Raw genomic sequence first — 27,864 nt, forward strand, 5'->3', positions numbered from 1 at the left:
TGCGGGGGAGAGGTACCACCCATTTATCCTGTAGGTATCATACACACTCCCACGTATGTATGTACAAACGATAAAAGAAAAAACTTTAAAAATTAATATTATATATAGCTGTATTAAAAAGAAATGTTGATAATTGAATAATTGAGACTATTTTGACTCCTAATAAACAAAAATAAAAAGTTGTATGTGCCTCAATATGGTATAAATGGAAGCTAAAAGACACCCTGCGCCAAAGAAGCTGATGTAAAGGAGGGGATAGGACGCAGGCGACAAACGTTTAAAGTTGTTTCTCTTCAAATGAAATAACGAAAAAAAACGAAAAAGGAAAAATTACTTGATTGAGAATCAGAATTGGCCGGTCCATCTCCATTACAATATTCCCAGCTCAGGTTATTGGACTTTCTGCCCTTTGCAGACAATAAGCCGCGTCTTGCAGATAGAAATTGGCACCGACTGTGTTCCAAGTTCTATATTAATGGAAATGTCTTCCTTCGGTTATTTTATGCAGCCATCTAATGCGGCATCATTAAGAGCCAGAGTAATGAGTTTTTGCTTCCTTTTCAAAACTCAACAGATGTGAAGTGATAAAATCGTGCCTTCCCCCCTAATCTTTTTTTTTGGGGGGGGGGAGGAGAAAAGACAGAGCAATTTTCATTGCAGTGTCTTGCAGAGCAAAGAGGTAACACTTATAATTAAGCGATAATGCACCGAGCATATACAAACAATATCTCTCCCAAAAGCCTGTGGGGTACGGGGGCACCGAGTCATGGCCGAAGAACGGATGCTCTACCAGAAGACAAATCGCCTCCAGTCTTCTACAAGAAGAAATTAGGTTTCTTAATAGCTCATAATAAATTACAAAAAAGATACCAATGTCTACAGAAAAAGAGAAAAAAGGCAAAGCAATAAAGGCTATGGACTCCTCTGACACGGAAACAAATTTGTATGCATTATGCATGTACAGTGGGTACGGAAAGTATTCAGATCCCTTTAAATTTGTCACGCTTTGTTTCATTGCAGCCATTTGGTAAATTCAAAAAAGTTAATTTTTCCCTCATTAATGTGCACTCTGCACCACGTCTTGCCTGATAAAAAACAGAAATGTAGAAATTTTTGCAAATTCATCAAAAAGAAAAAATGAAAAAATTATTGATACGCCGACCTCCTGGAGAGTGTTGGTCACTTGGTCGGCTGTTGTGAAGGGGTTTCTCTTCACCATGGAGATTATTGTGCGATCATCCACCACTGTTGGCTTCCGTGGGCGCCCAGGTCTTTTTGCATTGATGAGTTCACCAGTGCTTTTTTTCTTTCTCAGGATGTACCAAACTATAGATTTTGCCACTCCTAATATTGTAGCAGTTTCTCGGATGGGTTTTTTCTGTTTTCGCAGCTTAAGGATGGCTTGTTTCACCTGCATGGAGAGCTCCTTTGACCGCATGTTTACATCACAGCAAAACCTTCCAAATGCAAGCACCACACCTCAAATCAACTCCAGGCCTTTTATCTGCTTAATTGAGAATGACATAACGAAGGGATTGCCCACACCTGTCCATGAAATAGCCTTGGAGTCAATTGTCCAATTACTTTTGGTCCCTTTAAAAACAGAGTGGCACATGTTAAGGAGCTGAAACTCCTAAACCCTTCGTCCAATTTTAATGTGGATACCCTCAAATGAAAGCTGAAAGTCTGAACTTCAACGGGATCTGAATTGTTTGGTTTAAAATTCATTGTTGTAATGTCTAGACCCAAAATTAGAAAAATGTTGTCCCTGCCAAATATATATGGACCTAACTGTATAGGCTGGAAGTCACATCTGTGGAAATCCAGGATGCTGCGGCCTTTATTTGCTCATGTATCAGCACAGCTTCATTCCTGCACTTACTGACAAGTTTTCAGTTTGCAGTGTTCATTCCTTCATTCGTTTTCAAACCCACCGACATACAGATTGGAGCATGATCCAAGTTTCAGTTTTTTTCATCTTATAGGAGTGTCTCTCTCAGTAATGTAGGCTGGATTTAAGGTCTGTGTAATTCCAGAATGCTGCTGCCTTTATTTGCTTCTATCCCACACTTATTTCCTTCTTGCCTCCGGTCTGTTGATTCTGTTAAACCTTAAAACAGAAGAAACTTTCCCCTCTTGCAGTGCAGATCTGGGAACAGCTCCGTCCCTTCTGCTTTCTCAAACACTAAGGCGAGTGCTCCGGATATCATTTCATCAACTCAATGGGATGCAGATTGGCAGCGCTCAAACTTAAATCAGGGAAGTGCTAAAAATGCAAGTTGGGAACATAATGGTGCAAGGAGGATACACCAAAGTTCCCTCATTTGCATATGGATTGAAATTCGATTTCTCTGTCACTTCTACATTTTAATGTATACTGCTGATAAGTTTCCTACAAGGGCCAAGTCCTCCACATAAACGTTCAGCTACTTTATTTTGCAGTTTGGTGGCGAGTGACTCCACTTAAGGTCAATTTACACTGCACAATTATAGTGAACGATAATCCTGCAGTCTAGACTGACGTTCCAATAGTTCTCAGCAGCGAGTCCTGTTTACACAGGACGGTACGCCGCCAGAACAATGATCTTTTGTACAGCACAAAAGATCATTTCACCCGAAGAACAAGAGGTTTGCTTGTTCGTCGGGTGAAATGATCTTTTGTGCTTCACAAAAGATCATCGCTCTTGGCGGCACATTGTCCTGTGTAAACCTAGGAAAATACAGCACCTAATACTACATGTACTGGTGAAATGTAATATTTTCTTCCATGATGCCATAACAAAAATAGAAGAATACTGCAAAATGATTGCTCCCGGCCCCATGATGAGGATTTGTGCCAAGCATCTATAGCAGAGCTGTCACATATATGAATGCATCAGTCCTCCTAGGGATCTGTGATGTAACTATTCAGGCCTCCATTTATCAGCAAAGCTGTTATTTTGCATTTAGCATGTGTTGACTACCTACGGGGTGCCGAAAGTTGCAGCACAAAATCACTGCGTTGTCAAAAACAATCGCTCTGAAGACATGGGGTCTGGATGGATGAGGGGGTGGACATGCGGAGGGAGCAGTTTGGTCTTCCAGACGGCAGCTGCTAAGGATATGGATGACAAAAAGGAACGGTGCCTCTCGAATCCAGCAGTTCACAGTCCTGCGCTGCCTCCAGGCTGGCGCAGATGCCAGCAGTAGTTACTGGGACACAGCTTATCCCCATGATACCCACTGAGATGAAATAGTAGGAAATGATGGGAACTTCAAGGCGACATTGAATTCTTCCTACACGGAATGCAAAATCTCCAAAATCCGTGCAGAAAGATCATCCATGTACGAGCCGGACTACCTGGGGCATCGAGAACGATACTCAATGAGGACCTCAAATCAACCCAGTGCTGAGAACCACAGCATGTTAGGAGCATGCCCTGTAAAATTCCTCTGGTATTCCTCCCGGAAATATATTTCATTGTACAGGAGGAGGAGGTGAGCTGTGACATCAACTATTGTGAATGGAGGATCCGGTGTTATCTACTATATATAGAGGTGCTAACAGTCATTGTAGAGGAGAAGGTGAGCTGTGACAACACAGGAGGTGATGTCACAGCTCACCTCCTGCTGTACAATGTCTGATAACACCTCTATATATAGTAGATAACACAGGATCCACCATTCACAATAGGTGATATCACAGCTCACCTCCTCCTCCTGTACAATGACTGATAACACCTCTATATACAGTAGATAACACAGGATCCACCATTCACAATAGATGATGTCTACTGTATATAGAGGTATTATCAGTCATTGTACAGGAGGAGGAGGTGAGCTATGATATCGCCTATTGTGAATGGTGGATCCTGTGTTATCTACTGTACAGGTCCTTCTCAAAAAATTAGCATATAGTGTTAAATTTCATTATTTACCATAATGTAATGATTACAATTAAACTTTCATATATTATAGATTCATTATCCACCAACTGAAATGTCAGGTCTTTTATTGTTTTAATACTGATGATTTTGGCATACAACTCCTGATAACCCAAAAAAGCTGTCTCAATAAATTAGCATATTTCACCCATCCAATCAAATAAAAGTGTTTTTTAATAACAAACAAAAAAACCAACAAATAATAATGTTCAGTTATGCACTCAATACTTGGTCGGGAATCCTTTGGCAGAAATGACTGCTTCAATGCGGCGTGGCATGGAGGCAATCAGCCTGTGACACTGCTGAGATGTTATGGAGGCCCAGGATGCTTCAATAGCGGCCTTAAGCTCATCCAGAGTGTTGGGTCTTGCGTCTCTCAACTTTCTCTTCACAATATCCCACAGATTCTCTATGGGGTTCAGGTCAGGAGAGTTGGCAGGCCAATTGAGCACAGTAATACCATGGTCAGTAAACCATTTACCAGTGGTTTTGGCACTGTGAGCAGGTGCCAGGTCGTGCTGAAAAATGAAATCTTCATCTCCATAAAGCATTTCAGCCGATGGAAGCATGAAGTGCTCCAAAATCTCCTGATAGCTAGCTGCATTGACCCTGCCCTTGATGAAACACAGTGGACCAACACCAGCAGCTGACATGGCACCCCACACCATCACTGACTGTGGGTACTTGACACTGGACTTCAGGCATTTTGGCATTTCCTTCTCCCCAGTCTTCCTCCAGACTCTGGCACCTTGATTTCCGAATGACATGCAAAATTTGCTTTCATCAGAAAAAAGTACTTGGGACCACTTAGCAACAGTCCAGTGCTGCTTCTCTGTAGCCCAGGTCAGGCGCCTCTGCCGCTGTTTATGGTTCAAAAGTGGCTTTACCTGGGGAATGCGGCACCTGTAGCCCATTTCCTGCACACGCCTATGCACGGTGGCTCTGGATGTTTCCACACCAGACTCAGTCCACTGCTTCCTCAGGTTCCCCAAGGTCTGGAATCGGTCCTTCTCCACAATCTTCCTCAGGGTCCGGTCTCCTCTTCTCGTTGTACAGCGTTTTCTGCCACATTGTTTCCTTCCAACAGACTTACCATTGAGGTGCCTTGATACAGCACTCTGGGAACAGCCTATTTGTTGAGAAATTTCTTTCTGGGTCTTACCCTCTTGCTTGAGGGTGTCAATGATGGCCTTCTTGACATCTGTCAGGTCGCTAGTCTTACCCATGATGGGGGTTTTGAGTAATGAACCAGGCAGGGAGTTTATAAAAGCCTCAGGTATCTTTTGCATGTGTTTAGAGTCAATTAGTTGATTCAGAAGATTAGGGTAATAGGTCGTTTAGAGAACCTTTTCTTGATATGCTAATTTATTGAGACAGGTTTTTTGGGTTATCAGGAGTTGTATGCCAAAATCATCAGTATTAAACCAATAAAAGACCTGACAAATTTCAGTTGGTGGATAATGAATCTATAATATATGAAAGTTTAATTGTAATCATTACATTATGGGAAATAATGAAATTTAACACTATATGCTAATTTTTTGAGAAGGACCTGTATATAGAGGTGTTGTCAGTCATTGTACAGGAGGAGGAGGTGAGCTGTGATATCACCTATTGTGAATGGTGGATCTGGTGTTATCATTCATTGTAACCCTGTCCGTGATAATGAAACCGGCGAAGTCTTCTGCCTCCTTACATGATGCAGTTGAGCCACAATAATTGCCACACACTTTGTCACAGTTTTGCAGCATGTTTTTTTATGGTTTCTACTGTGTTTGCAGCCACAACAAGCCACATGTAGTTTTGCACACAGAGGTCTTGGACTATCACAATTATAACGGCATGGTATACAAGAATACTTTTCGTAGCAAGAAAACAAAAGCGGAAATACAATTCAAAGTACTGTAGAAAATAAAGTTGACTGTGCAGAAAGCAAATCTGGTGCGATTATAGAAATAAATGAGAAAAGTGAGTGGAACGTAGCTGTGTGTGTCACAGAAGTAGAGCGGATAACGAAGCCGTAGAGGTCGTTGTGGGCAAGAAAAGAGGAAGGGAAGGCATAAAGGCAGAATATACAAGGAGGAGAAGAAGAGCAGGGAATTGGGAGGTTGTGATCCTCCGCCGTACAAACGCCAGGAATAGCAGTCCATGATCCGCCGTCTACAAGGGATGGTAAAGAGGCTCAAGAAAGGAAAATATTCTGGATGGATGTGACATCAGGTGAAACGCAAAGTGCTGTTATTCCCACCAGGCCATCGGTTCATTTAAGGATTTGGGATGAAAAAAGCCTTACAGAGCAGTGAAAGATCTCACGTGGCCTCGATCTACAGGGCCCTCGCGATGATGAAGTATAAAACGGTTCTAGGGTATTACATGTATCTGATGGGGATGTGATAAAAACACCAGAACGCGTCAGAATATATTACCATCATGAATAATACAAGCCGTTATATACTTAAAGCGGCCGTCCACAACTCGCACAGCTCCTACTCATTTCCCATGTTTCCCCCTTGTAAAATAATAATGCCTATACTCCCCTCCGGAGCCGGCGGCGCTGCCCCAGCCGAGCCGGCGGCGCTGCCCCAGCCGAGCCGGCGGCGCTGCCCCAGCCGAGCCGGCGGCGCTGCCCCAGCCGAGCCGGCGGCGCTGCCCCAGCCGAGCCGGCGGCGCTGCCCCAGCCGAGCCGGCGGCGCTGCCCCAGCCGAGCCGGCGGCGCTGCCCCAGCCGAGCCGGCGGCGCTGCCCCAGCCGAGCCGGCGGCGCTGCCCCAGCCGAGCCGGCGGCGCTGCCCCAGCCGAGCCGGCGGCGCTGCCCCAGCCGAGCCGGCGGCGCTGCCCCAGCCGAGCCGGCGGCGCTGCCCCAGCCGAGCCGGCGGCGCTGCCCCAGCCGAGCCGGCGGCGCTGCCCCAGCCGAGCCGGCGGCGCTGCCCCAGCCGAGCCGGCGGCGCTGCCCCAGCCGAGCCGGCGGCGCTGCCCCAGCCGAGCCGGCGGCGCTGCCCCAGCCGAGCCGGCGGCGCTGCCCCAGCCGAGCCGGCGGCGCTGCCCCAGCCGAGCCGGCGGCGCTGCCCCAGCCGAGCCGGCGGCGCTGCCCCAGCCGAGCCGGCGGCGCTGCCCCAGCCGAGCCGGCGGCGCTGCCCCAGCCGAGCCGGCGGCGCTGCCCCAGCCGAGCCGGCGGCGCTGCCCCAGCCGAGCCATAATGTCATACAATCCCTGCAGTCAATCAAAGTCATCCGGAGAGAATGAAGTCAAGGATGATTAGCTGCAGGGATCGTGTGACATAATGTCATCGAATGCCAACACCACTGGAACAGCGCTGATACCAGGGGTGAGTATAGGCATTATTATTATTTTACAAGGGTGAAACATAGGGCTCGAGAAGGTGTTGTCCGAGTAGAGGACAAACCATTTATATGGGTTTGACTGTCAGGGAGAAACTGTTGGGATCGAGGACAACTTCTTCATCGCTGGAGGTCCGACTGCTGGTAACCCGACTGATCCTGGAAAGCAGGGCTTGTGTGAATGGTGAGGTGGTCAATCATGTGTACTGCCACCCCATTCGTTCTTAATGGGATCGCCGGCATGTTTTCAGTATTCCCATAAGAATGAATGGTCCCAACAGAGCTCATGATCGACCAATGAAGGGTCCAACAGTGCTCATGATCAACCACCACTCCAACATCTCGGAAGCGGTGGAGGTCTCAGTAGTCAGGAAGTTATTCCCAACCCCAAACATAGAATAACTTACAAACTTGGGAATAAACATTTATCAAACCGATTAGTAAACCCGGATCTGCTTGGGTTGCGCAAGTCAACAGTGTGAATTACAAGGAGCGTTCTGTATAAAATGCACTTCTCATGGGTTTAATAATGCATGGAAAGTGCACTTAAAGTGTTCAGATGTGTGAGAAGACATTAATTCACTAACCGATCAATTGCTATTAAATGCTCTAGATAGAAATTTCCTTGTGTTATAATTACACGACATTTAATGCGTCGAGATGTTAATCCGATTATGCTCCCAGACAAGGGCTACTCGGGTCGTGTGACCGGACTATTGTGGTGACGCGTTGTAACTTCGCATCTTATGACTGTCAACAGGATCGCGTGGTTATGACCCGCAGCCACACATTTCACAAGAATTCCTGCTTGATCTGACTGCGGGTCACACACGACTGTGCCCCCATATGCTTCCATGCAAGTCGCGTGTGGCTTGTCAGGATCTACATTTTACTGGGGGCACAGCTAATAGTAAAGCTTTTTATTGTAGGTACACTAACTGAGACAGAATCTACAAATAAAAACCAGAAAATCACATAGTATGATTTTTACATGACTAAATTGCATTTTATTTCATGAAATAAGTAAGTATTTGATCACCGACCAACGAGGAAGAATTCTGCCTCTAATAGACATGGTAGTTTTTCTTTAAGAAGCCGCCTACTCTGCACTCATTACCTGTATTAATTGCACCTGTTTGAACTCCTTATTAAAAAAAAAAAAATGTCCTGAAGGGGTCCAAAACTGAAATCGTGCTACAAAGTCTGCGTGTGGTCCAAGCCTTGATGGGATCAGAGCCTAAACGCCTAAAACTTAAAAGAAACTTCCTGCTGAAAAAAGAAAGCGAAAAGAAACGTACTCTGTTATCTCCTCCGTCACAGTGTGTTCCACCTGCAGTCGAGAGTTGACCTCGATGAAGTAATGTTTGCCATGTTTATCCACAAGGAACTCAACGGTACCTGCATTTTCATAGCCAACCTGCAGACAAAAGAACAGAATTTGAGCACAACCATTAAACCAAGTGGTGTCATTTATAGAAAAAAACTTGTAAACAGTCATTGTTCTAGGTCTTTGGTCATTGCCACCAGGACAAATCAGAAGAAGTCTCTTGGTGACAAAAGATTATTTTACTGTAATGACTCAAGCAACTGAGCAAAATGTGACTATGTAGTAGAAAAAGTTCAAAATTGGAACTGGAGATGAAGTACGGTAGTTCTCGAATCCGCTCATTCTTCAACCCCCAAGTTATCCACAATTTGTGTACATTTCCTTATCAAATGCTGCCTAGTATAAGACATCATCTTTTCGTTTGAGGTCCTTCATCGTAAAATCCTTCACAATTCATCAACTCCTCACGCTGGTTTTTCAATCTTCCTGTTCCTCTACTGCACGGATGCACAATCTTTTTCTGGCCCAACAGCCACAACCAAAGTTTGAAGTAATCAGGCCCTGACGCTGCAATAAAACTTTAAAGAGACATTTGTGGCATATTGAAATTATAGGCTACAAATGGATGACTGGTGCTGGTTCGACTTCCAGGACTCCAATGTGTCAGTAGACTGGAAGTCAATTTTTACTACTCGTTTGCACTCCAGAAAGTAAGAGGTTATGGAAGCAACTCTCTCCATTGTCAGTGCTAAATTGACCAATTATTTTACGGCTTCCATAAAGCGACAATGAGGATAGCCACACACGGGCATGGCCACCTTTTCACCATCATTTACTTTTACTGGATGGCCACAAAGGGTTCAGTAGGAGATCACCATTCTCTCGATGCATGGGGATTCAGAGATGGCCATGCGGTGCATCATTAGTACTTAGCTATCCATGCTCCTGCCTACTTGGAACTCCTCTTCTCCCAGATATAAAATATGCATGCGAGAAGCCACCAGTGACCAAAATATCGGTAACCAGAGGTTTGGGTGCGGAACAGATTGACATTGTGGGTCATAGGTTGTGCGCCCATGATCTACTGTGTGCCAGTCATCACCGATAAAATACTAATAATTAGTGATGAGCGAAAGTGCACAGATAACGTCTTATCCGAGGATGCTTGGGTGTTCTCCAAGCATCTGGAAATGGTTGTATATTATGTTAGCGTCCGCATGGCTACGTGATTTGTGGCTATTAGGGAATCCCCTTGTGATGAGGTTGTTTAACAAACAGGAAACCCCTGCATGTGTTGAGGCTGTCACACAGATGCAAATCATGCAGCCGCAGGGACTCACACATAACATACCAGTACCTCCAGATACTCGGATAACACCTGACCATGAGATAAGACATCACCCAAGCACGTTCACTCATCACTATTAATGACACGACTCTCCAAAACCTACAAACAAAAAAGGCAGCACTCTGTAATGCCAAAACTTGCAAACATGAAATATGAAAATTGGGTTGCATTACTGCACTAGAAATATGAAAAATTGAGAAAGTTCAGCGCATAAATTGGCCAATTCATGTGTACCTGGTAGCCACGATAAGGCAATCCTCGCTTACCAGGACCCAAGAATGCCTTTCACCAAAACCTTTTTTCAAAAAAACTGCCCGTCACATCCAAACATAGAAGTGTGAACAGGTGCTGAACCTAGAGTCACCAACTCGTATACAGTGAAATAAGGCTACTTTCACACTAGCTTTTTTTGACGTACGTCGCAATGCGTCGTTTTGGAGTAAAAACGCATCCTGCAAAGTTGGCCGCAGGATGCGTTTCTCTCCATAGACTTTCATTAGCGACGCATTGCAACGTATCGCCACGCGTCGCATCTGTCGTGCGACGGATGCATCATGTTTTGGCGGACCGTCGGCGCAAAAAAAGTTCCATGTAACTTTTTTTGGTGCGTCGAGTCCTCCCCCTCCTCCCCGGACCTTACAATGGGGCAGCGGATGCATTGTAAAACAGCATCCGCTGCCCACGTTGTTCTTTTTTTTTTCGCAGTTTGCGTCAGTACGTCGGGCCAACGCACTGCGACGGGCCCGTACCGACGCTAGTGTAAAAGTAGCCTAAATAAGACAGCACACTGCGGCGCTAAAACATGCTAACATGAAAATTGAACTGCATTAAAGCACTAGAAATATGAAAAAATGAGAGCGTTTAGCGCATAAATTGGCCGATTCATGTGTACCTGGTAGCCACATTAAGGCATCTCTCGTATACCAGGTCCTAAACTTTCCTCGCTGAGAATAAACGCCTTCATCTGAATGGGAACCTGTGAATCCTCTTCTTAGACTAAATTACCTCTTTCTGTGGAGGGGTAATGGACACGCTGCGATTAAAACACCTGTGGCTAAGAGGTGGAGGAGTGCTCAGTCAGAAGGCTAATGAATACATGTATATCCTCATCTATAGCACTCTCGTTAGCCCAAGACATTAGTCCCCTCCTCGACCTACATACTACTTTTCCAAAGAGCAACCTAAAAAGCCCCATCAACGACATGACTAATCTGCATCTGATCTCACCCCTGCTCCTCCCATAGATGAGCCCTCAGGGGCAAGGCTCTTCTGTACCAGTCTAGCACTCCGTAACTCATGTCTTGTGCATGTTCTTTTTTGCCTCTTTAATTTTATGTATTCAAACCCCTAGATATTTTTCTGAGAGCTAATGGAGATATGAAATAAATAATCTACAAGAAAGGATGAAAATGTTTTTTTCCGACCGTGATTCTCTTATCCGATATCAGAGATTAAGATTACTTTTTTTTTCCCAGAAAGTAATGAATAGCCATAAAGGACAGAGAGTGCTCATTCCCCTTGATCTATTCCTCATGCGGAGGGATAGACTCTTTATGACTTGTATTGCTGGCTGTCTGAGTTCAGCTATCCATACCCAAAATGAAAAGGTCACGATTGTACTTGCCAGATCTGGAACCATGCCCAGACTAACAACTACAACGTAGCAAAAAGTTTAACATTTAGTTTGGCAGAGGAAGCACAGTTCCTGTATTAAATCAGCAAATCCGAAAGTATTAATTATAACATTCAAATAAAACCTGGGCAAATGTTATGCCCATTACAGCAGGAATACACTGTTTCATCGGTGATACTTTATCGTCTGGTATTGTTGGCCAATTTAGTCAACCCTTTCCATTTGTCCTCTAGGGCATTGAGGTGTTTTGACATCTGGAGGTCACATTGAAGTCCCCATTAGCTGTAATAGTTGTCTCGACCACTTGAAGAATTGTTGCATTAGCGCTTTACACACTTCCGAAAACTCCATCTTCAAGGAAAGCTGATCCCTTTTGTACTCCGGCATTGGAACAACTCTCGACCAGCTAATTTTCGGCAAAAGACACAAATTAACCAGGGTTGGTCACCCAATAAATAAAGTTGCGAGTTGCATCAACCTTGGTTGGGTAGGACTCGTTTTCCAAATTATCTTGAATTTTTGTTATGAAGGGGCATCATCCTGTTGAAAGAATCCACGGTCATTAGAGATTAAAGCTCCCATGAATAGGTGGACATGGTCCACAACTATGTTTAGAGTAGGTCACATCCACACGAATGTCAGGCTTTCTCAGTAGATCTAGAGTATCACATTGCCTCCATCAGCTCATTCTTGCGCCATCTCTTCCCCCATGGCTCTCCACATGATACAAATGCAAGGAAAAAAAACATATGACTTCTTAGACCGGGCAGCCTTCTTCTGCTTTATGGCCAAGTTCTGATCCTCATGTGCACAATTGTAGACTCTTTCGGTGGTGGCCCGCATGGTCATTCTGATTGTTCTGTAGCTTTGAAGCTAGCTGCCATGCTGAATGTGTTTTTTCCGCACCAACCCATCGGCCGTTAAATTGTTTTGATGGATCGTTCACCTGGCATTCATCTCGGCCGGCTCTCACACATAGGAGCACTCTTTTGGCAGAAGAACAATCATTTCTCCAGGAGAGCTGATGCCAGATATATGTCTGGAGGCGGCTTATCTCAGAACAATAGTTTCAGCAGTCGACATTGGAAATGCCAGATTGTTACCTCCCTGAAAAAAATTCTTGGGGCAACAATACATAAAAGAGTGTCGATATTGGCAGGTTCGTCCGACATTAGACTAATGTGTGTGGTGGCCCTTTGCAATTCGTGATACCGTATTCACTGTTTGTCCTTCCTATAACCACTTTCAGTTGGTACAATACTTACAAGGAGCACAAAGTCACCTAGACATCACAATATGACTTAAGTCAAAGTCTCTATGACCCTTGCACTTGCCAAATTATCCCATTTCTCAAAGACTAACTGTTCAGTTGCCGAATGAATTCCACCCCTTGACAAATGCCATTGTCACAAGATAATCAATGTTCCTCACTTCACTTATCAATGGTTTTAATGTTACGGCTCATCTGAAAAGGGTTGGTGTGAAGACGCTATAAGACAATGATGAATCGCTTTCCTTCTCAGCTCAACTCAATGCACAGCTAACAAAACAGAGAGGTGTGCGGTAACAACTAGGTTTCATGGCTACTCGGGCACACCTGAGCAAGAATAATGCTGCCTATACGTGACATGATCTTAAAAGGAGAACTACCAGAAACTATGAGAAAGCAATGAAATTGAAATACCGGACAGGTTATTACGATACGCATTGCCCCTATGACAAACACTATGAAAATATTGGGTTGTCCGAGCACAGAAGCAGCAAGAATTACCATGAACACCCAGAACCGAATTGTTATAATATGGTGGCCTTGGAGCAGCATGAGACGTACTCTGGAGAAGTTGGTACCTGTACTGACCGCAAACCCTGAACCTAGCAGCGCAACTAGAAGTAGCCGTGGGGGGTACCTAACACTCCCTAGACCCCTCGACACAGCCTAAGAAACTAACTACTCCTAAAGACAGAAACAGGAAACCTATCTTGCCTCAGAGAAAATCCCCTAAGGACAGACAGCCCCCCACAAATATTAACCGTGAGAGGAGAGGAAAAAAACATACGCAGACATGAAATCAGGATTTAGCATAGGAGGCCATACTAGCTAAATAGAAAGAATAGAACAGAGTACTATGCGGTCAGTATTAAAACACTAGAAAATATCCACCACAGAAAATACAAAACACCACATCTGACTAAAGACATGGAGGGTATATCTGCATCTCCAGAGACACAGCAAGGCTGCAAAAAATACTTCACAGACAAAGCTGGACAAGACAAAACATGAAAATGCACAGAACTATAAGGTCCACAGCAGGTGGACAGCAAAAACAAAGCCAGGACTTATCTTTGAAGAAAAGCACAGCGAACAGGAGAGACCAGAAGGGATGTGAATCCTCCAAAAACAATGGACAACTGGCAGGGACTAAAGAGTCCTGCAAAGCTATATACCCCAGTCAGTTTTGCAATTAGTAGATACACCTGTCCAATCCTGCAGTCCAGGCACAACTGCATTACCCTCTACAACCACCGGAGGGAGCCCAAAAGCTGAATTCACAACACCAAATCTTCTGATCGCAGCTGATCAGCCCCCCCACCAATCTCACATTGATGATCAATCTCAATGGGAAAGTAATAGACAATCCCTTTGTTATACAATTTTTAAAGTCTTTCCTAAATAGCAGGTTGAAAACAGGTTAAGCAGCCCAACCCTTAAGGAGTTTATGGGCACTGGATTTTTTTTCCCTTTTTTGCAAATCGGGCTATATTAAACATTTTGAACATTTATTTCTACAGCCTCTATGAATTGTGATTCATTACAATGCATTACAAGCTTCTCTAAGGCAAATGCAGGAGAATGTAAAAAAACACAAAGGCTGACAAACTGGCTGACTGTCAGATTCACAGATATCACATTCTGCAGCCACTTATGTACAGTGAAGCATAAAGGCTGTAGAAGCCAAAACAGTTTTACATTTCAAATAAACCCAATTGTAAAACTTTTTCTAACCCAAACATGCATTAAGAAAAATGAAACTGAAGACCTTGCTGTCTAATGCATTGCGTGAAAACTTTATAACAGCACTGTATTGACAAACAAAAATGTAAAAAAGGCCACAAATCTTTAAAAATAATTATATATATATATATATATATATATATATATATATATATATATATATATATATATATATATATATATATATATATATATATATATATATATATATACACACACATACACATATATACACACATCCATCCTTTCCTCAAAAGGTCAAAAACTTTTTTTTAATCGAATTTTACTTTTTACCTTTTTCTTATTGTTTTCAATATATCCATGGGAAAATGTATTATCTGTGGCCTATTTTATTTAACTTTTAATGCAAGGTCAGCAAATATATATATATATATATATTTGCTGACCTGGTTTTAAAAGTGAAATAAAATAGGCAACGGATAGTACATTTTTCCATGAGTATTGTGAACAATAAAAAAAAGGTAAAAATTCGATAAAAAAAAAAAAAGTTTTTGACTTTTGGAGGAAAAAAAATTATTTATAAGGAAATGCACCTACAAAATAGAAAACATTAAAATAAAAGTCCTCACACAAACATTTCCATTCAATGAACAGTGAAGAAAAATGTCAAATATGAAAAAAGAAAAAAAATAAGTAAAATCGGTGAACATTGTAAAGATAAAAAAAAGGCAAAAATATAAAAAAAAAATATTTGAATATTGTGGAAAAAAACAACTTTTATTTATTCATAAAGGCAATGTCGCTTTAGAATATTTACAACCAATAAACTCATGGTCTGTAAGGAACATATAGTCGTCCTGACTGTGGGGCAGGAGCGGAGCTCAGCTCTAGAGATAATTCTGCTGCATTTACGACACCTTTCTTGGAAGCAGCTGCTGTTGGACAATAGCGATTCCCGCCGCTCCTCCATAATTTTTGAAATATCTGCGCCAACCATTGGCAGGAAACCTTTTCGCCTTACCAAACAGACAATATTTCTACGCCAGTGAAAATCGTGAAACGAAGAGATCAGGTGAAAAAGCAACATATGGCAAGTCAAATTGAGCTAGTATTACTGCCGAGAAGACGGTAAAAGCATCCGACGGCAGCTGTTGTCTTATTGTCGCTTCTAAAAAGGCAGAAAGATAAGATAAAACAAAAAGACCTGACCTCGTTATTGCGCGTTACACTGTGCGCCACTGGCAGGGTGCAGCTCCAGACAACTGTCACCTTAAATATTAATCTACTGCGGAGGTTTAGCCTACAAGACTATCGAAGGAAGGCAAAGACGGGGGAAATCAAAAAACATGACAAACCTGCTGTTAATGAGTGGCTGAAGCAATGTAACAGAAGGAAAGTCATTCCACGAATCCTGAGCTTAAAGCGTTCCAGCTCTGCCAAACAAAACCGGTAGGAATCCATGGGTTTTCTGTCCATATGCTCCAAAAAAACAAACAAAAAAAACCCCACACACTACTGGTGCAGATATGTATTATATATTTAGGAAATGTTCTAATTCTCAAACACTTATTTTACATCTACTCTAGTGCTTCCCCTACATGAGCAATTTTTCCAGCACTATAGGTGCAGGAACAACCTTTTCCTCACTTCTCATTATGCACCGTGTCGGCCATTGTCCAATAACCTCTCTCATGCCAGTATGCGATTGGACAGACAGGAAAGTATGAGTTGAGTGATATTTGGGGAGTTCATTTAATTTAAAAGTTATGTCTTATTTGCAGATGTATCAGTTTTATTTATTAAATGAGAAAACGGGTGAAAGGACATGGGCCATTTAAGGGGGTTCCTACCCCACTGCCCCTCCAGTGTATAACATCGGGGCCCCATTGCCACCCCAGTGTATGACATCCGGCCCATCGCCCCATGGTGAACAACATTGGGCCCCATTGTCCCCCGTTGTGTAATATCCAACACCATTGCCCCACAGTGTACAGCATCAGACCCCATTTCCCCAGCTGTATAACCTCCGGCCCTCCACTATGCTGCCTGTTTTACGAACACGTGACAGAATGACCGGTGGTCCAGAGCTCACTGCCAGCGTGGTCCTGTAATAGGAGCCACCAGGGTAACATGTCCGTTCATGAATATTCACATTCACATATAGACACAGATTAGATATTGAAAAAAACTTTGACAGTGAGGGAGATCAAGAGTGGAACAGGCTGCCACCAGAGGTGGTGAGTTCTCCTTCAATGGAAGTCTTCAAACAGAGGCTGGACAGACATCTGTCTGAGATGGTTTAGTGAATCCTGCATTGAGCAGGGGATTGGAGATGATGACTCTGGAGGTCCCTTCCAACTCTAACATTATATGACTCCCCCTTCACCTGTGAGGATTACTATTGAGAAGAGCAGGGAACCACAACAGCATCCGTAACGTAATAGAGCGGGGGCCCCAGCCCCCCCAAGTGCTGTGGAGCAGAGGGCAGAAAAATCACCAACTCTCTGCTGACTCCTTAACTGCAGAGTCCAGACCTCCTCTGGTATTAACTTCAGAACACTACGCCAAACGCCGGGAGCTTCATGGTTGAGCAGTTGCATACAGCCTTACATCACCAAGCACAATGCCAGGCATTAGATGAGTGGTGTACAGCCACCACCACTGGACTTTGGAGACGTGTTCTGTGCAGTGATGGATCGCACTTCTCTATTTGGCATCTGTTGGATGAGTCTGGGTTTGAGAAATTACAGGAAAAAGACATTACCCCCTGACTCCACTGTGCCCTGTGTACAGTTTGGTGGAGGAGTATAATGCTACTAGATGGTGGCCCGATTCTAACGCAACGGGTATTCTAGAATATGCATGTCCACGTAGTATATTGCCCAGCCACGTAGTATATTGCCCAGCCACGTAGTATATTGCCCAGCCACGTAGTATATTGCCCAGCCACGTAGTATATTGCCCAGCCACGTAGTATAATGCCCAGCCACGTAGTATAATGCCCAGCCACGTAGTATATTGCCCAGCCAAGTAGTATATTGCCCAGCCAAGTAGTATATTGCCCAGTCACGTAGTATATTGCCCAGTCACGTAGTATAATGCCCAGCCACGTAGTATATTGCCCAGCCACGTAGTATATTGCCCAGCCACGTAGTATATTGCCCAGCCAAGTAGTATATTGCCCAGCCAAGAAGTATATTGCCCAGTCACGTAGTATAATGCCCAGCCACGTAGTATAATGCCCAGCCACGTAGTATATTGCCCAGCCACGTAGTATATTGCCCAGCCACGTAGTATATTGCCCAGCCACGTAGTATATTGCCCAGCCACGTAGTATATTGCCCAGCCACGTAGTATATTGCCCAGCCACGTAGTATATTGCCCAGCCACGTCGTATATTGCTCAGCCACGTCGTATATTGCCCAGCCACGTAGCATATTGCCCAGCCACGTAGCATATTGCCCAGCCACGTAGTATATTGCCCAGCCATGTAGTATATTGCCCAGCCACGTAGTATATTGCCCAGCCACGTAGTATATTGCCCAGCCACGTAGTATATTGCCCAGCCACGTAGTATATTGCCCAGCCACGTAGTATATTGCCCAGCCACGTCGTATATTGCTCAGCCACGTCGTATATTGCCCAGCCACGTAGCATATTGCCCAGCCACGTAGCATATTGCCCAGCCACAAAGTATATTGCCCAGCCACGTCGTATATTGCCCAGCCACGTAGTATATTGCCCAGCCACGTCGTATATTGCTCAGCCACGTCGTATATTGCCCAGCCACGTAGCATATTGCCCAGCCACGTAGCATATTGTCCAGCCACGTAGTATATTGCCTAGTCACGTAGCATATTGCCCAGCCACGTAGTATATTGCCCAGCCACGTAGTATATTGCCCAGTCACGTAGTATATTGCCCAGCCAGGTAGTATATTGCCCAGTCACGTAGCATATTGCCCAGCCACGTAGTTTATTGCCCAGCCACGTAGTATATTGCCCAGTCACGTAGTATATTGCCCAGTCACGTAGTATATTGCCCAGTCACGTAGTATATTGCCCAGCTACGTAGTATATTGCCCAGCCATGTATGTAACAGGTTAAAAAATAAAAAAGAAACATATACTCACCATCCAAGGGCCCCTTGTAGTCCTGTCGCCTGTCTGCAGTGCACGCGGCAGCTTCCGGTCCCAGGGTTGGTATGAGCGCAGGATCTGTGATGACGTCGCGGTCACATGATCGTGACGTCATGGAAGGTCCTTCTCACATAGCATCCTTAGCACCGGAACCTGCCGCTTGCACGGCCGAGGACAGGACGCCATGTCGGAGTGTGAGAATGATGTTTTTTTATTATTATTATTATTTGTAACATTAGATCTTTTTACTATTGATGCTGCATACGCATCATCAATAGTAAAAACTTGGTCACACAGGGTTAAGAGCTGCGTAACCGGAGTGCGTTACACCCCGCTCCGGTAACGCTGGCATTAACCCTGTGTGAGGGTTGACTGGATGACTGGAGGGGAGTACGGAGTGGGCACTGACTGCCAGGAGGAAAGAGCGGCCATATTGCCGCCAGACTGTGGCCGTCGCTGATTGGTCGTGGCAATGGTCGTGGGCGTTTTGCCACGACCAATCAGCGACTTGGATTCCATGACAGACAGAGGCCGCGACCAATGAATATCCGTGACAGAAAGACAGAAGGACAGACAAAAGGACAGACAGAAAGATGGAAGTGACCCTTAGACAATTATATAGTAGATGGGTATGTTTTTCAGGGCTCAGCCTTGGCCTCCTCATCCCAGTGAAGAAAAAATCTTCATTCTTCAGCACAAGACATTATCGACAATGGTAGCTTCCAGCTTTATCGGAACAGTTTAAGGAAGGTCTTTTTTCTATTCCCTCTGTGCGCAGTACACAAAAGAATATCCATAATATTTTGTTAGCTGATAACTAGTGATGGGCAGACCCCTAAATGTTCGGGTCCACCATGTTCGGCCGAACAATTTAAAAAAAAAAACAAAACCATTCGGTTTGGGTACCAGAACAGTACCCGAACCTGGACCCCACTCAAATGCCTGACAGCGTGGCAAACACTGCCACTGATCGGTGGTAACATTATTACCGGAAGTCAGAGAGCTGTGGTGCACACGCTGACTGATGACAGCATGAGCCAGCACCTCAGCTGTAACCGGCGGTAAAAAGTTTCCCTCCGGTCACAGAGGCATCGGCTGGTGAGAGAGTATTACTCCCATCAACCTACGCTTGCTGCCGCTGACAGCAAAAGCAGGCGGATGATGGGAGTAATCATCAGCCGATGCCTGTGCTATAAATAAAAAAAAAGTGTGTGTTCCCCTCTATTTTTGATAACCAGCCAGGCAAAGCCGAGATAGGTACGAGATAGGTACGAGATAGGTACGAGATAGGTACGAGATAGGTACGAGATAGGTACGAGATAGGTACGAGATAGGTACGAGATAGGTACGAGATAGGTACGAGATAGGTACGAGATAGGTACGAGATAGGTACGAGATAGGTACGAGATAGGTACGAGATAGGTACGAGATAGGTACGAGATAGGTACGAGATAGGTACGAGATAGGTACGAGATAGGTACGAGATAGGTACGAGATAGGTACGAGATAGGTACGAGATAGGTACGAGATAGGTACGAGATAGGTACGAGATAGGTACGAGATAGGTACGAGATAGGTACGAGATAGGTACGAGATAGGTACGAGATAGGTACGAGATAGGTACGAGATAGGTACGAGATAGGTACGAGATAGGTACGAGATAGGTACGAGATAGGTACGAGATAGGTACGAGATAGGTACGAGATAGGTACGAGATAGGTACGAGATAGGTACGAGATAGGTACGAGATAGGTACGAGATAGGTACGAGATAGGTACGAGATAGGTACGAGATAGGTACGAGATAGGTACGAGATAGGTACGAGATAGGTACGAGATAGGTACGAGATAGGTACGAGATAGGTACGAGATAGGTACATTTTCTTCAAGTTCTTGGTGGACTTGTTTGGTGACCCTTATGAAGTGGCTCCAAACTGGAACTTTAATATTAAAATATTCACAAAAAGAAAATGCGTGCGTAATAAACACATGCACATTTTCACATCTCTCGATGCATACAGGCGCAGCAGATCGTTATGTGGAAAGACAGAGACAAGGACTTTGAAACTGAAACAAATGTGAGATGACAGGTGTTTCGACAGGGAACAAACCTCCTCCAAGGACACGAGCAGAATGGAAGTAAACAGTACAGTGAATATACTTTACCCACCAAACCTGCAATGTAGTGGAGCGAATAACAGCACGAGCTGTGGTCAGAAGCAAAAAGGGAAACTATGTGTCAATGTATAGAACATATTTAGTCGGTGGTCGCAGGTTCTGCCTCTTACAGGACTATTTCAGACACCCCGTGATACAATCCATAGAGCATAGCGAGGCACATCTGCTACATTTATTGGTCAGTGATGCAGTAAAACAGTCTATAAAGCAGCATTGTTCTCCGTGTCACCCAATAGGGGAAGTAGCAATTCTTCTTGACTGATCATTTTGACAAACTTGTCATTACTATAAGGTTTGAAGCGACAGACTATTAGTTCCTGCGTGCGAGTCATTGTGCCTTTCAATATACAGACATGCTTGAAGAAATATTCCGCATTAAGTACTTAAAAGATGACTCTTCTTGAAATAGTCTAAATCGTGCAGGAGCTATTGAGACGCTCCACGTAGAGGGACTGCACATTATGGAGATCCACACGCAGCAGTCATGTGTGGCGTTTCTGTATCGTTCCTAGAAGACGCATGTAGGAGACAAGAAGGCTTCCTAAAAAATAAAATAGGGAGTGTTGGGGGATCTCTGGGAAAATTAGGCAGCAAACAAATCCTCCTGCTAAGTGATAAACAAAAAGCCACACAAAAAAAAAAAAAAAAAAAATCAACAATCACCATAAAGCAGGTTTCAGACTTGCGACATCCATGACTCAAGAGCGGACTGTGATGTCCTAACTCTCCTGGAGTATCCGGACCCAAACTAAAAAATTTAAGAAAAAAAAAAAAAAAAAAGTATAAAATCAGAAAATAAGGAGAGGGCGAGAAAGAGAGGGCGCGAAAGAGAGGGGGCGCGAAAGAGGGGGCGCGAAAGAGGGGGCGCGAAAGAGGGGGCGCAAAAGAGGGGGCGCAAAAGAGGGGGCGCAAAAGAGGGGGCGCAAAAGAGGGGGCGCAAAAGAGGGGGCGCAAAAGAGGGGGCGCAAAAGAGGGGGCGCAAAAGAGGGGGCGCAAAAGAGGGGGCGCAAAAGAGGGGGCGCAAAAGAGGGGGCGCAAAAGAGGGGGCGCAAAAGAGGGGGCGCAAAAGAGGGGGCGCAAAAGAGGGGGCGCAAAAGAGGGGCGCAAAAGAGGGGCGCAAAAGAGGGGGCGCAAAAGAGGGGGCGCAAAAGAGGGGGCGCAAAAGAGGGGGCGCAAAAGAGGGGGCGCAAAAGAGGGGGCGCAAAAGAGGGGGCGCGAAAGAGAGGGCGCGAAAGAGAGGGCGCGAAAGAGAGGGCGCGAAAGAGAGGGCGCGAAAGAGGGGGCGCGAAAGAGGGGGCGCGAAAGAGGGGGCGCGAAAGAGGGGGCGCGAAAGAGGGGGCGCGAAAGAGAGGGCGCGAAAGACAGGGCGCGAAAGAGAGGGCGCGAAAGAAAGGGCGCGAAAGAAAGGGCGAGAAAGAAAGTGAGAAAGGTAGCGAGAAAGAGCAAGTGAGGAAAAGAAAGAGCAAAAGAAAAAAAAAAGTGAGAGATAAAGAAAAAGAAAAAAAATGCATTTTCCAGCTCCTTAAAAATGTCAAAAAAGTCTTTATTGATCCATATAAAATAGTGCAGATCCTTGCACAAAGTGGATGCAGACAAGTGGAACCACTTTGTGCAAGGATTTGCACTATTTTATATTTTTATGGATCAATAAAGACTTTTTCAGAATTTTTAAAGGAGCTGAAAACGCATTTTTCTTCTCATCTTCCATTACTACACGTCTGGGTCAGGACGAGGTTTCCGCGCTCCGTTGGTCTGTCGGTGAGCTGGCTGTGGCTCTTGTAGCCCATTTTTTTCTTAATTATTTTTAAAAAAAAAGAACACAAAAGAAAGAAAAATTTTAAAAAAAAGAGAAAAAAAAAGAAAGAAAAAGTGAACAGAGGGGGAAGAAATGAGAAGAGGATTTGGGAGCACCTGACGGCGGTGCAATAAGGCTACGTTCACACTAGCGTTATGCTAGTTTGCGTCGGGTTTGCGTCGGGCGACGCATGCGTCATGCGCCCGTATATTTAACATGGGGGACGCATGCGTTTTTGTTTGTTGCGTTGTGCGACGCATGCGTCTTTTTTGCCGCAAGCGTCGGACCAAGAAAACGCAACAAGTTGCATTTTTCTTGCGTCCAAATTTCATCAAAAAACCACGCATGTGTCGCAAGATGCAGCGTTTTTGCATGCGTTTTGGCGCGTTTTTGCGTGTGTTGCGTCGCTGACGCTGCGGCGCACAACACTAATGTGAACGTAGCCTAACGGCACATTCCCTCCCGGTCACAAGGTAGGAGCTGCTGCGCCCACAAGCAGTGAGGAGACCAGAGCAGTAAAGGAGGAAAGGGGCTGATGTTTTTGCACTGATGGGCTGAGGGGGCTGATGTTTTTGCACTGATGGGCTGAGGGGGCTGATGTTTTTGCACTGATGGGCTGAGGGGGCTGATGTTTTTGCACTGATGGGCTGAGGGGGCTGATGTTTTTGCACTGATGGGCTGAGGGGGCTGATGTTTTTGCATCGATATGGGTAATGTAATGGAGAGTTACTTCTATCCGTGGGATAAACCCTTTTAACTTCTATATTTCAAGTTCCTTTTAAGAAACTTCTTAACTACTCAAAATAGGCGATTACACAACGTGGTCATTTACTTTGCGCATCAAATCCATCATGCACAGCGGATACCCACCCGAATACGCAGCATCCATAGGCTCCAGTCTGAGACGTCACGTACAGATGTGAGCACAAAAGTAAAAGGTTTCGTATATTTCACGGTCAAGGAAATGTATGTTCCCAGACATATTAGAAAAGAAAAAAAAAACATTCACAAACGATGATGGAAAGTCTCGGAGAGCGTAACATTTATTATATTTACCGCGCACCGGTGACTGATCTTTTAGGAACAATCGGCAGCTCCTGGTATTATTAGGCCTTATCCCGAGCAGCTGCTGTACGGGGATCGGAGGCCTGCTGGATAAGCACTTTTTCTAAAATATGTAAATTTTGCCTTTTCGTTCCTCGCTAGGAAGCTGCGGACTTGGGCAACGGGGAGCGAGCAGTAAGTGAATTATTAAGGCCGCAGTAGGGCACTGGCTGGATGGTACTTTACATGCGCGCCGTGTGCCTTCCTGTTCACCCCTCAGGCAGATGGCAGGCTGCCCGAAAAGAGAACACGGAAAACACTAAACCAAAGGGGGGGAAAAAAATAAAAGAAGATGAAGCTCACTGCTCAGCTCCAATCGGAGAAAAGGTGAAGAATACCCTGTAATAAGGATGGGGATGATGACACCTAATACGCCGATCAGTAGGCAAATCACTACGATGTCGGAGGTCTCCTCCGTGACATACATCATCGCAACCAGCAAATAGGGCCAATCTACAGTCAACAAGACTTTACCTTTAACTTGCACCTCCACCGATAGATTAGGCCCACCTAATGGCCACATTATGTTTCTTGCCGTGTCAGCAGCGGATGCATCGCTTGCCGTATCGCTGCACTAAATCGCAGCCCCTGTGGTTTTCATACGAGAGAAATCCACTTTGGAGTCAGGTTATTGCTAACTTACGCAGCTAAATCTTCCTGATAAAAACTACTGTCGGGAAGCGTGACACCTGCAGTAATAAAAACATGAGCCGGCGGCGGGGGGGTTATGTTGTATGCTTGGCACAAAGAATGGAAACTCACGGTGACCAAAGGGAATAGGAAATGAAAAGAGACATTGTTAAAATCGGGTCAGATCCAAAATGACCCACTGACTGTTCAACATTTAGCGAGTAACGGCAAGGAACGCCCACAAAGAACCTCTCAGAGAGGCTCAATCATCAGGTGAAGGCCAAAGGAGGGACTCTAAGAAATAGTAAAGTAGACGAGGATATCGATTCGGCAGAGTCCATTAAAAGGAGGCGCCCAGAATCCATTTTTATTCATCCATAGGCTTAAGGAGTGTTAAAATCACAACGACGGCTATGCTCACCCTCTGCGCTGGTTTTAGTTGATGTCGTGAAAGAACGCAGCGCATTCGTTGGATTCAGCAGTGGCATCGCTAACACAATGAGCCCAGTGATTGGCTGCAGCAGTCACACGCGCTGTAGTTAGGTCACTGCTGCAGCCTCTCTTCAAAGATTGGAGCAGCGGCAGAGAAGCAGCGCTGGATTTGGTTGCTTTTATATATTTGAAAGCCTTCCGATAATGTTTTGGAAACTTTGAGTGATGGATGTCACTGTATGGCATTTGTCACAGGCATTCAGTAAAAACCCATATAGGATACCAAATAATTTTGATTCCTATAATAGACTAGTGAGGTGAGGTGATAGGCAAGTCTAAAGAAATGTGTTTTTAGGACAATCTTGAAAGTGTAGATACTGGAAATTAACTAGATTGTTCGGGGTAGCGCATTCCAAAAAACTAGTGCAGCACAAGAGAAGTCCTGGAGATTGGAGTGAGAGGATCGGATTATAGAGGATGTCAGTCTATGCAACTAGAAGAGTTGAGCTATGAGGGGCAACACTACTGAAGACGTATCTCTGTGTCGAGTTAACGTGCTCCAAACTCCTTAGGACCACACTTGCAATAAAAAAAGAAAATAAGAAAAAGCACAAATACTCAATTTTTGGACTGACGCCACTCAGTGCTGAAAGGAGATGCATCTATACTTTTAAAAAGTGAAAATCAATCAACTATTATTATATAGAATTTTTAACAGCGAGACTATCCAAAATGTTCACGTAAAATCTAATCCTGGGTGCTTCTGACTGACAGGGTTTAAAGTACAAAACCAACGAGTTTCGTATCTGAACTGGACACTTCATCAGATATGGCTGAAATCCATTAAACACTTACATCATGAGCCTTTCAGGACATATCTATTATATAGATGGCATTCTAGTCTACGGGAAAATGGAAGCCTAATAGTGGCATCGGTCACCCAAAGGCAATAGTGGCATCCGTCTAACAAATACATCATATTAGATGGAAAAGTTTGTGACATATCCATTAAATTCTACAAGTGACGGATGCCAGTGTAAGGCGGCCTCTGTTTATAACATACGCTGGACCCCTTATTCCGGTTGGAAAAATGGAGACAATCATCGGAGCCTTACCTAGAAATTCTTACAATGGAGATCCAATTCTCTAGTCATAATTAGTCATTTTTCCTATCCAAGCCACTAATCACCTCTAGATCTCAAATGAGCCTTGTGCCAGAATTTTTGGAGAGGATTCTACAATGTAGGGACCAGTGTGGACAATAGACCTATATAGGGATATGTAAATGAGGCTGTGTATGCAAACAATTAATACATAATGGGCAGCCGAAGTGACAGGAAGCAGCAGGTGCAGGTCTCTGATCAGCGGGATTGGAAAATTGGCTTGAAATTTCCCCTGTGACTGACTACAAGGGAGGGAAATTGTGTTCTCAGAAGATAGTTAATCAGATCCTATCAATGGCTAATTGCCTCCGTGTTTAGATGAGCAGTGCCGTCTGTATTAGCTGGATTTCCAACTACGAAATATCGGAAATAGACTAAACAGAGGCATCAGGTTAGCTTCATTACATCTCGTAAAGAAGAGACATTCACTAGAAAATACACTTTGCTAAGAGAGAAGAGCTTCTTATGAAGCCACCCAACCACGATGACCAACAGGATGGCCCAATTATGATCACGGTAACCGGCACTGAATGAACGAAAGAACTTTCCTGAACTGGTCACATTCAGAACCTTTGTATTTCATCATCATGTACTATAGAAGCTTCTCGGAGCATAAAAGTGCAACAGAAGGTGGTCTCGTATGGACGGTTTACATGGGAGAAACCTCACTTCGAGCAAATTAAAACCTTAAATCTAATAGGAATCGGCAAGGCAAAGATGAAAACAAGAGCAAATGGTATAGGAATTCCAGAAATAAAGACGGGTTCACATAAAGGAGTGAACCTTAACAAAACAGGTGGACTCAAGTCATATCTGAAGAATCAAGTAGCACAATTCAATAAGATGCTCTGAGATGTGACCACAGCAACCGGCCGAGACGCCGATAGACCAGACACATTACAGTATGGCTACTACTAATAGATGTAGAGCAAGGAGGGAACATTCAGCAGCTAAAGGGGAAAGGAAGACATATCCAGACACACACAATGTGTAGGTGACCCAAGAGGATTGGGCTATGTACAAGAGCTTCCATGCCATCCCATTCTCAATCAAAAAGCATTAGTATGGCGTTGGTCCCCACTATGCAGCTTCTACTATTCTGGGAAGGCAAAGTTTATCTATCAGAAGTCAGATATTGAAAAATGATCCGTAAGAACACAGAATGCGTTTCCTCCAGAGTCCAGTGGTGGTGGCTTTATACCACTCAATCTGACGCTCGGCATTGTGCTTGGTGATGTAAGGCTACATGCAACTAGTCGGCCATGAAGCTCCCGTCGGGGGCGCAGTGTTTGTGCTGCTCTTAATACCAGAGGAGATCTAGACTCTGCAGTTATGGAGTCAGCAGAGGGTTTGTGACTTTTCTGCAGTTATTGTAATTACGTTAAAACTAGAGGAGATCTGGACTCTTTAGTTATGAAGTCAGCAGAGTGTTGGTGACTTTTGTGCCCTCTGCTCCTCAGCATTCAGCCCCCCCAGGGTCTCCACTTTGTGGATGAGTTGCTGCAGTTCCCTCCACTTCTCAATAATATCACTCACAAGTTATGAGAGGAAGATGCAGGGAAGAAATGTCGAACGAACTTGTTACCCCGGTGGCTCCTATTACAGGACAGCACTGGTATCAATGAGCTCTGCACCACCGGCCGCTCTGTCATATGTGAGCATAGGCAGACGGCATGGGGGGGAGGGAGGGACGAAAGTTATACACCAGGGGTGACGTGTCGGAAGTTATACACTTGTGCCAAAGGAACGGAATGAAAAACCTGAATTCAACAATTAAGACGTGTGTCCTGATATTTTTGTCCATATATTGTACATTGGCAGTGATAACTTTGGAGTGGAGTAAATAAATGAAAAGCGGTAAGATAAGGAAAAATAACAGCAGAA

At 44.5% G+C, this 27,864-nt stretch overlaps 1 protein-coding gene across 2 annotated transcripts in view; it reads right to left on the bottom strand.

The window, feature by feature from the left end:
* The window catches only part of PC (pyruvate carboxylase), a 358,273-nt gene that overhangs the window by 202,686 nt on the left and 127,723 nt on the right, over window positions 1-27,864 (bottom strand). For both annotated transcript variants that reach the window (XM_069740167.1, XM_069740166.1), the window contains exon 8: window positions 8,558-8,676. In XM_069740167.1, coding sequence (XP_069596268.1) covers window positions 8,558-8,676 — 119 coding nt within the window. The remainder of the gene's footprint in view (window positions 1-8,557; window positions 8,677-27,864) is intronic.

Source organism: Ranitomeya imitator, chromosome 9 (assembly GCF_032444005.1).
Source record: "Ranitomeya imitator isolate aRanImi1 chromosome 9, aRanImi1.pri, whole genome shotgun sequence".
In the NCBI taxonomy this organism is placed as follows: Eukaryota; Metazoa; Chordata; class Amphibia; order Anura; family Dendrobatidae; genus Ranitomeya; species Ranitomeya imitator.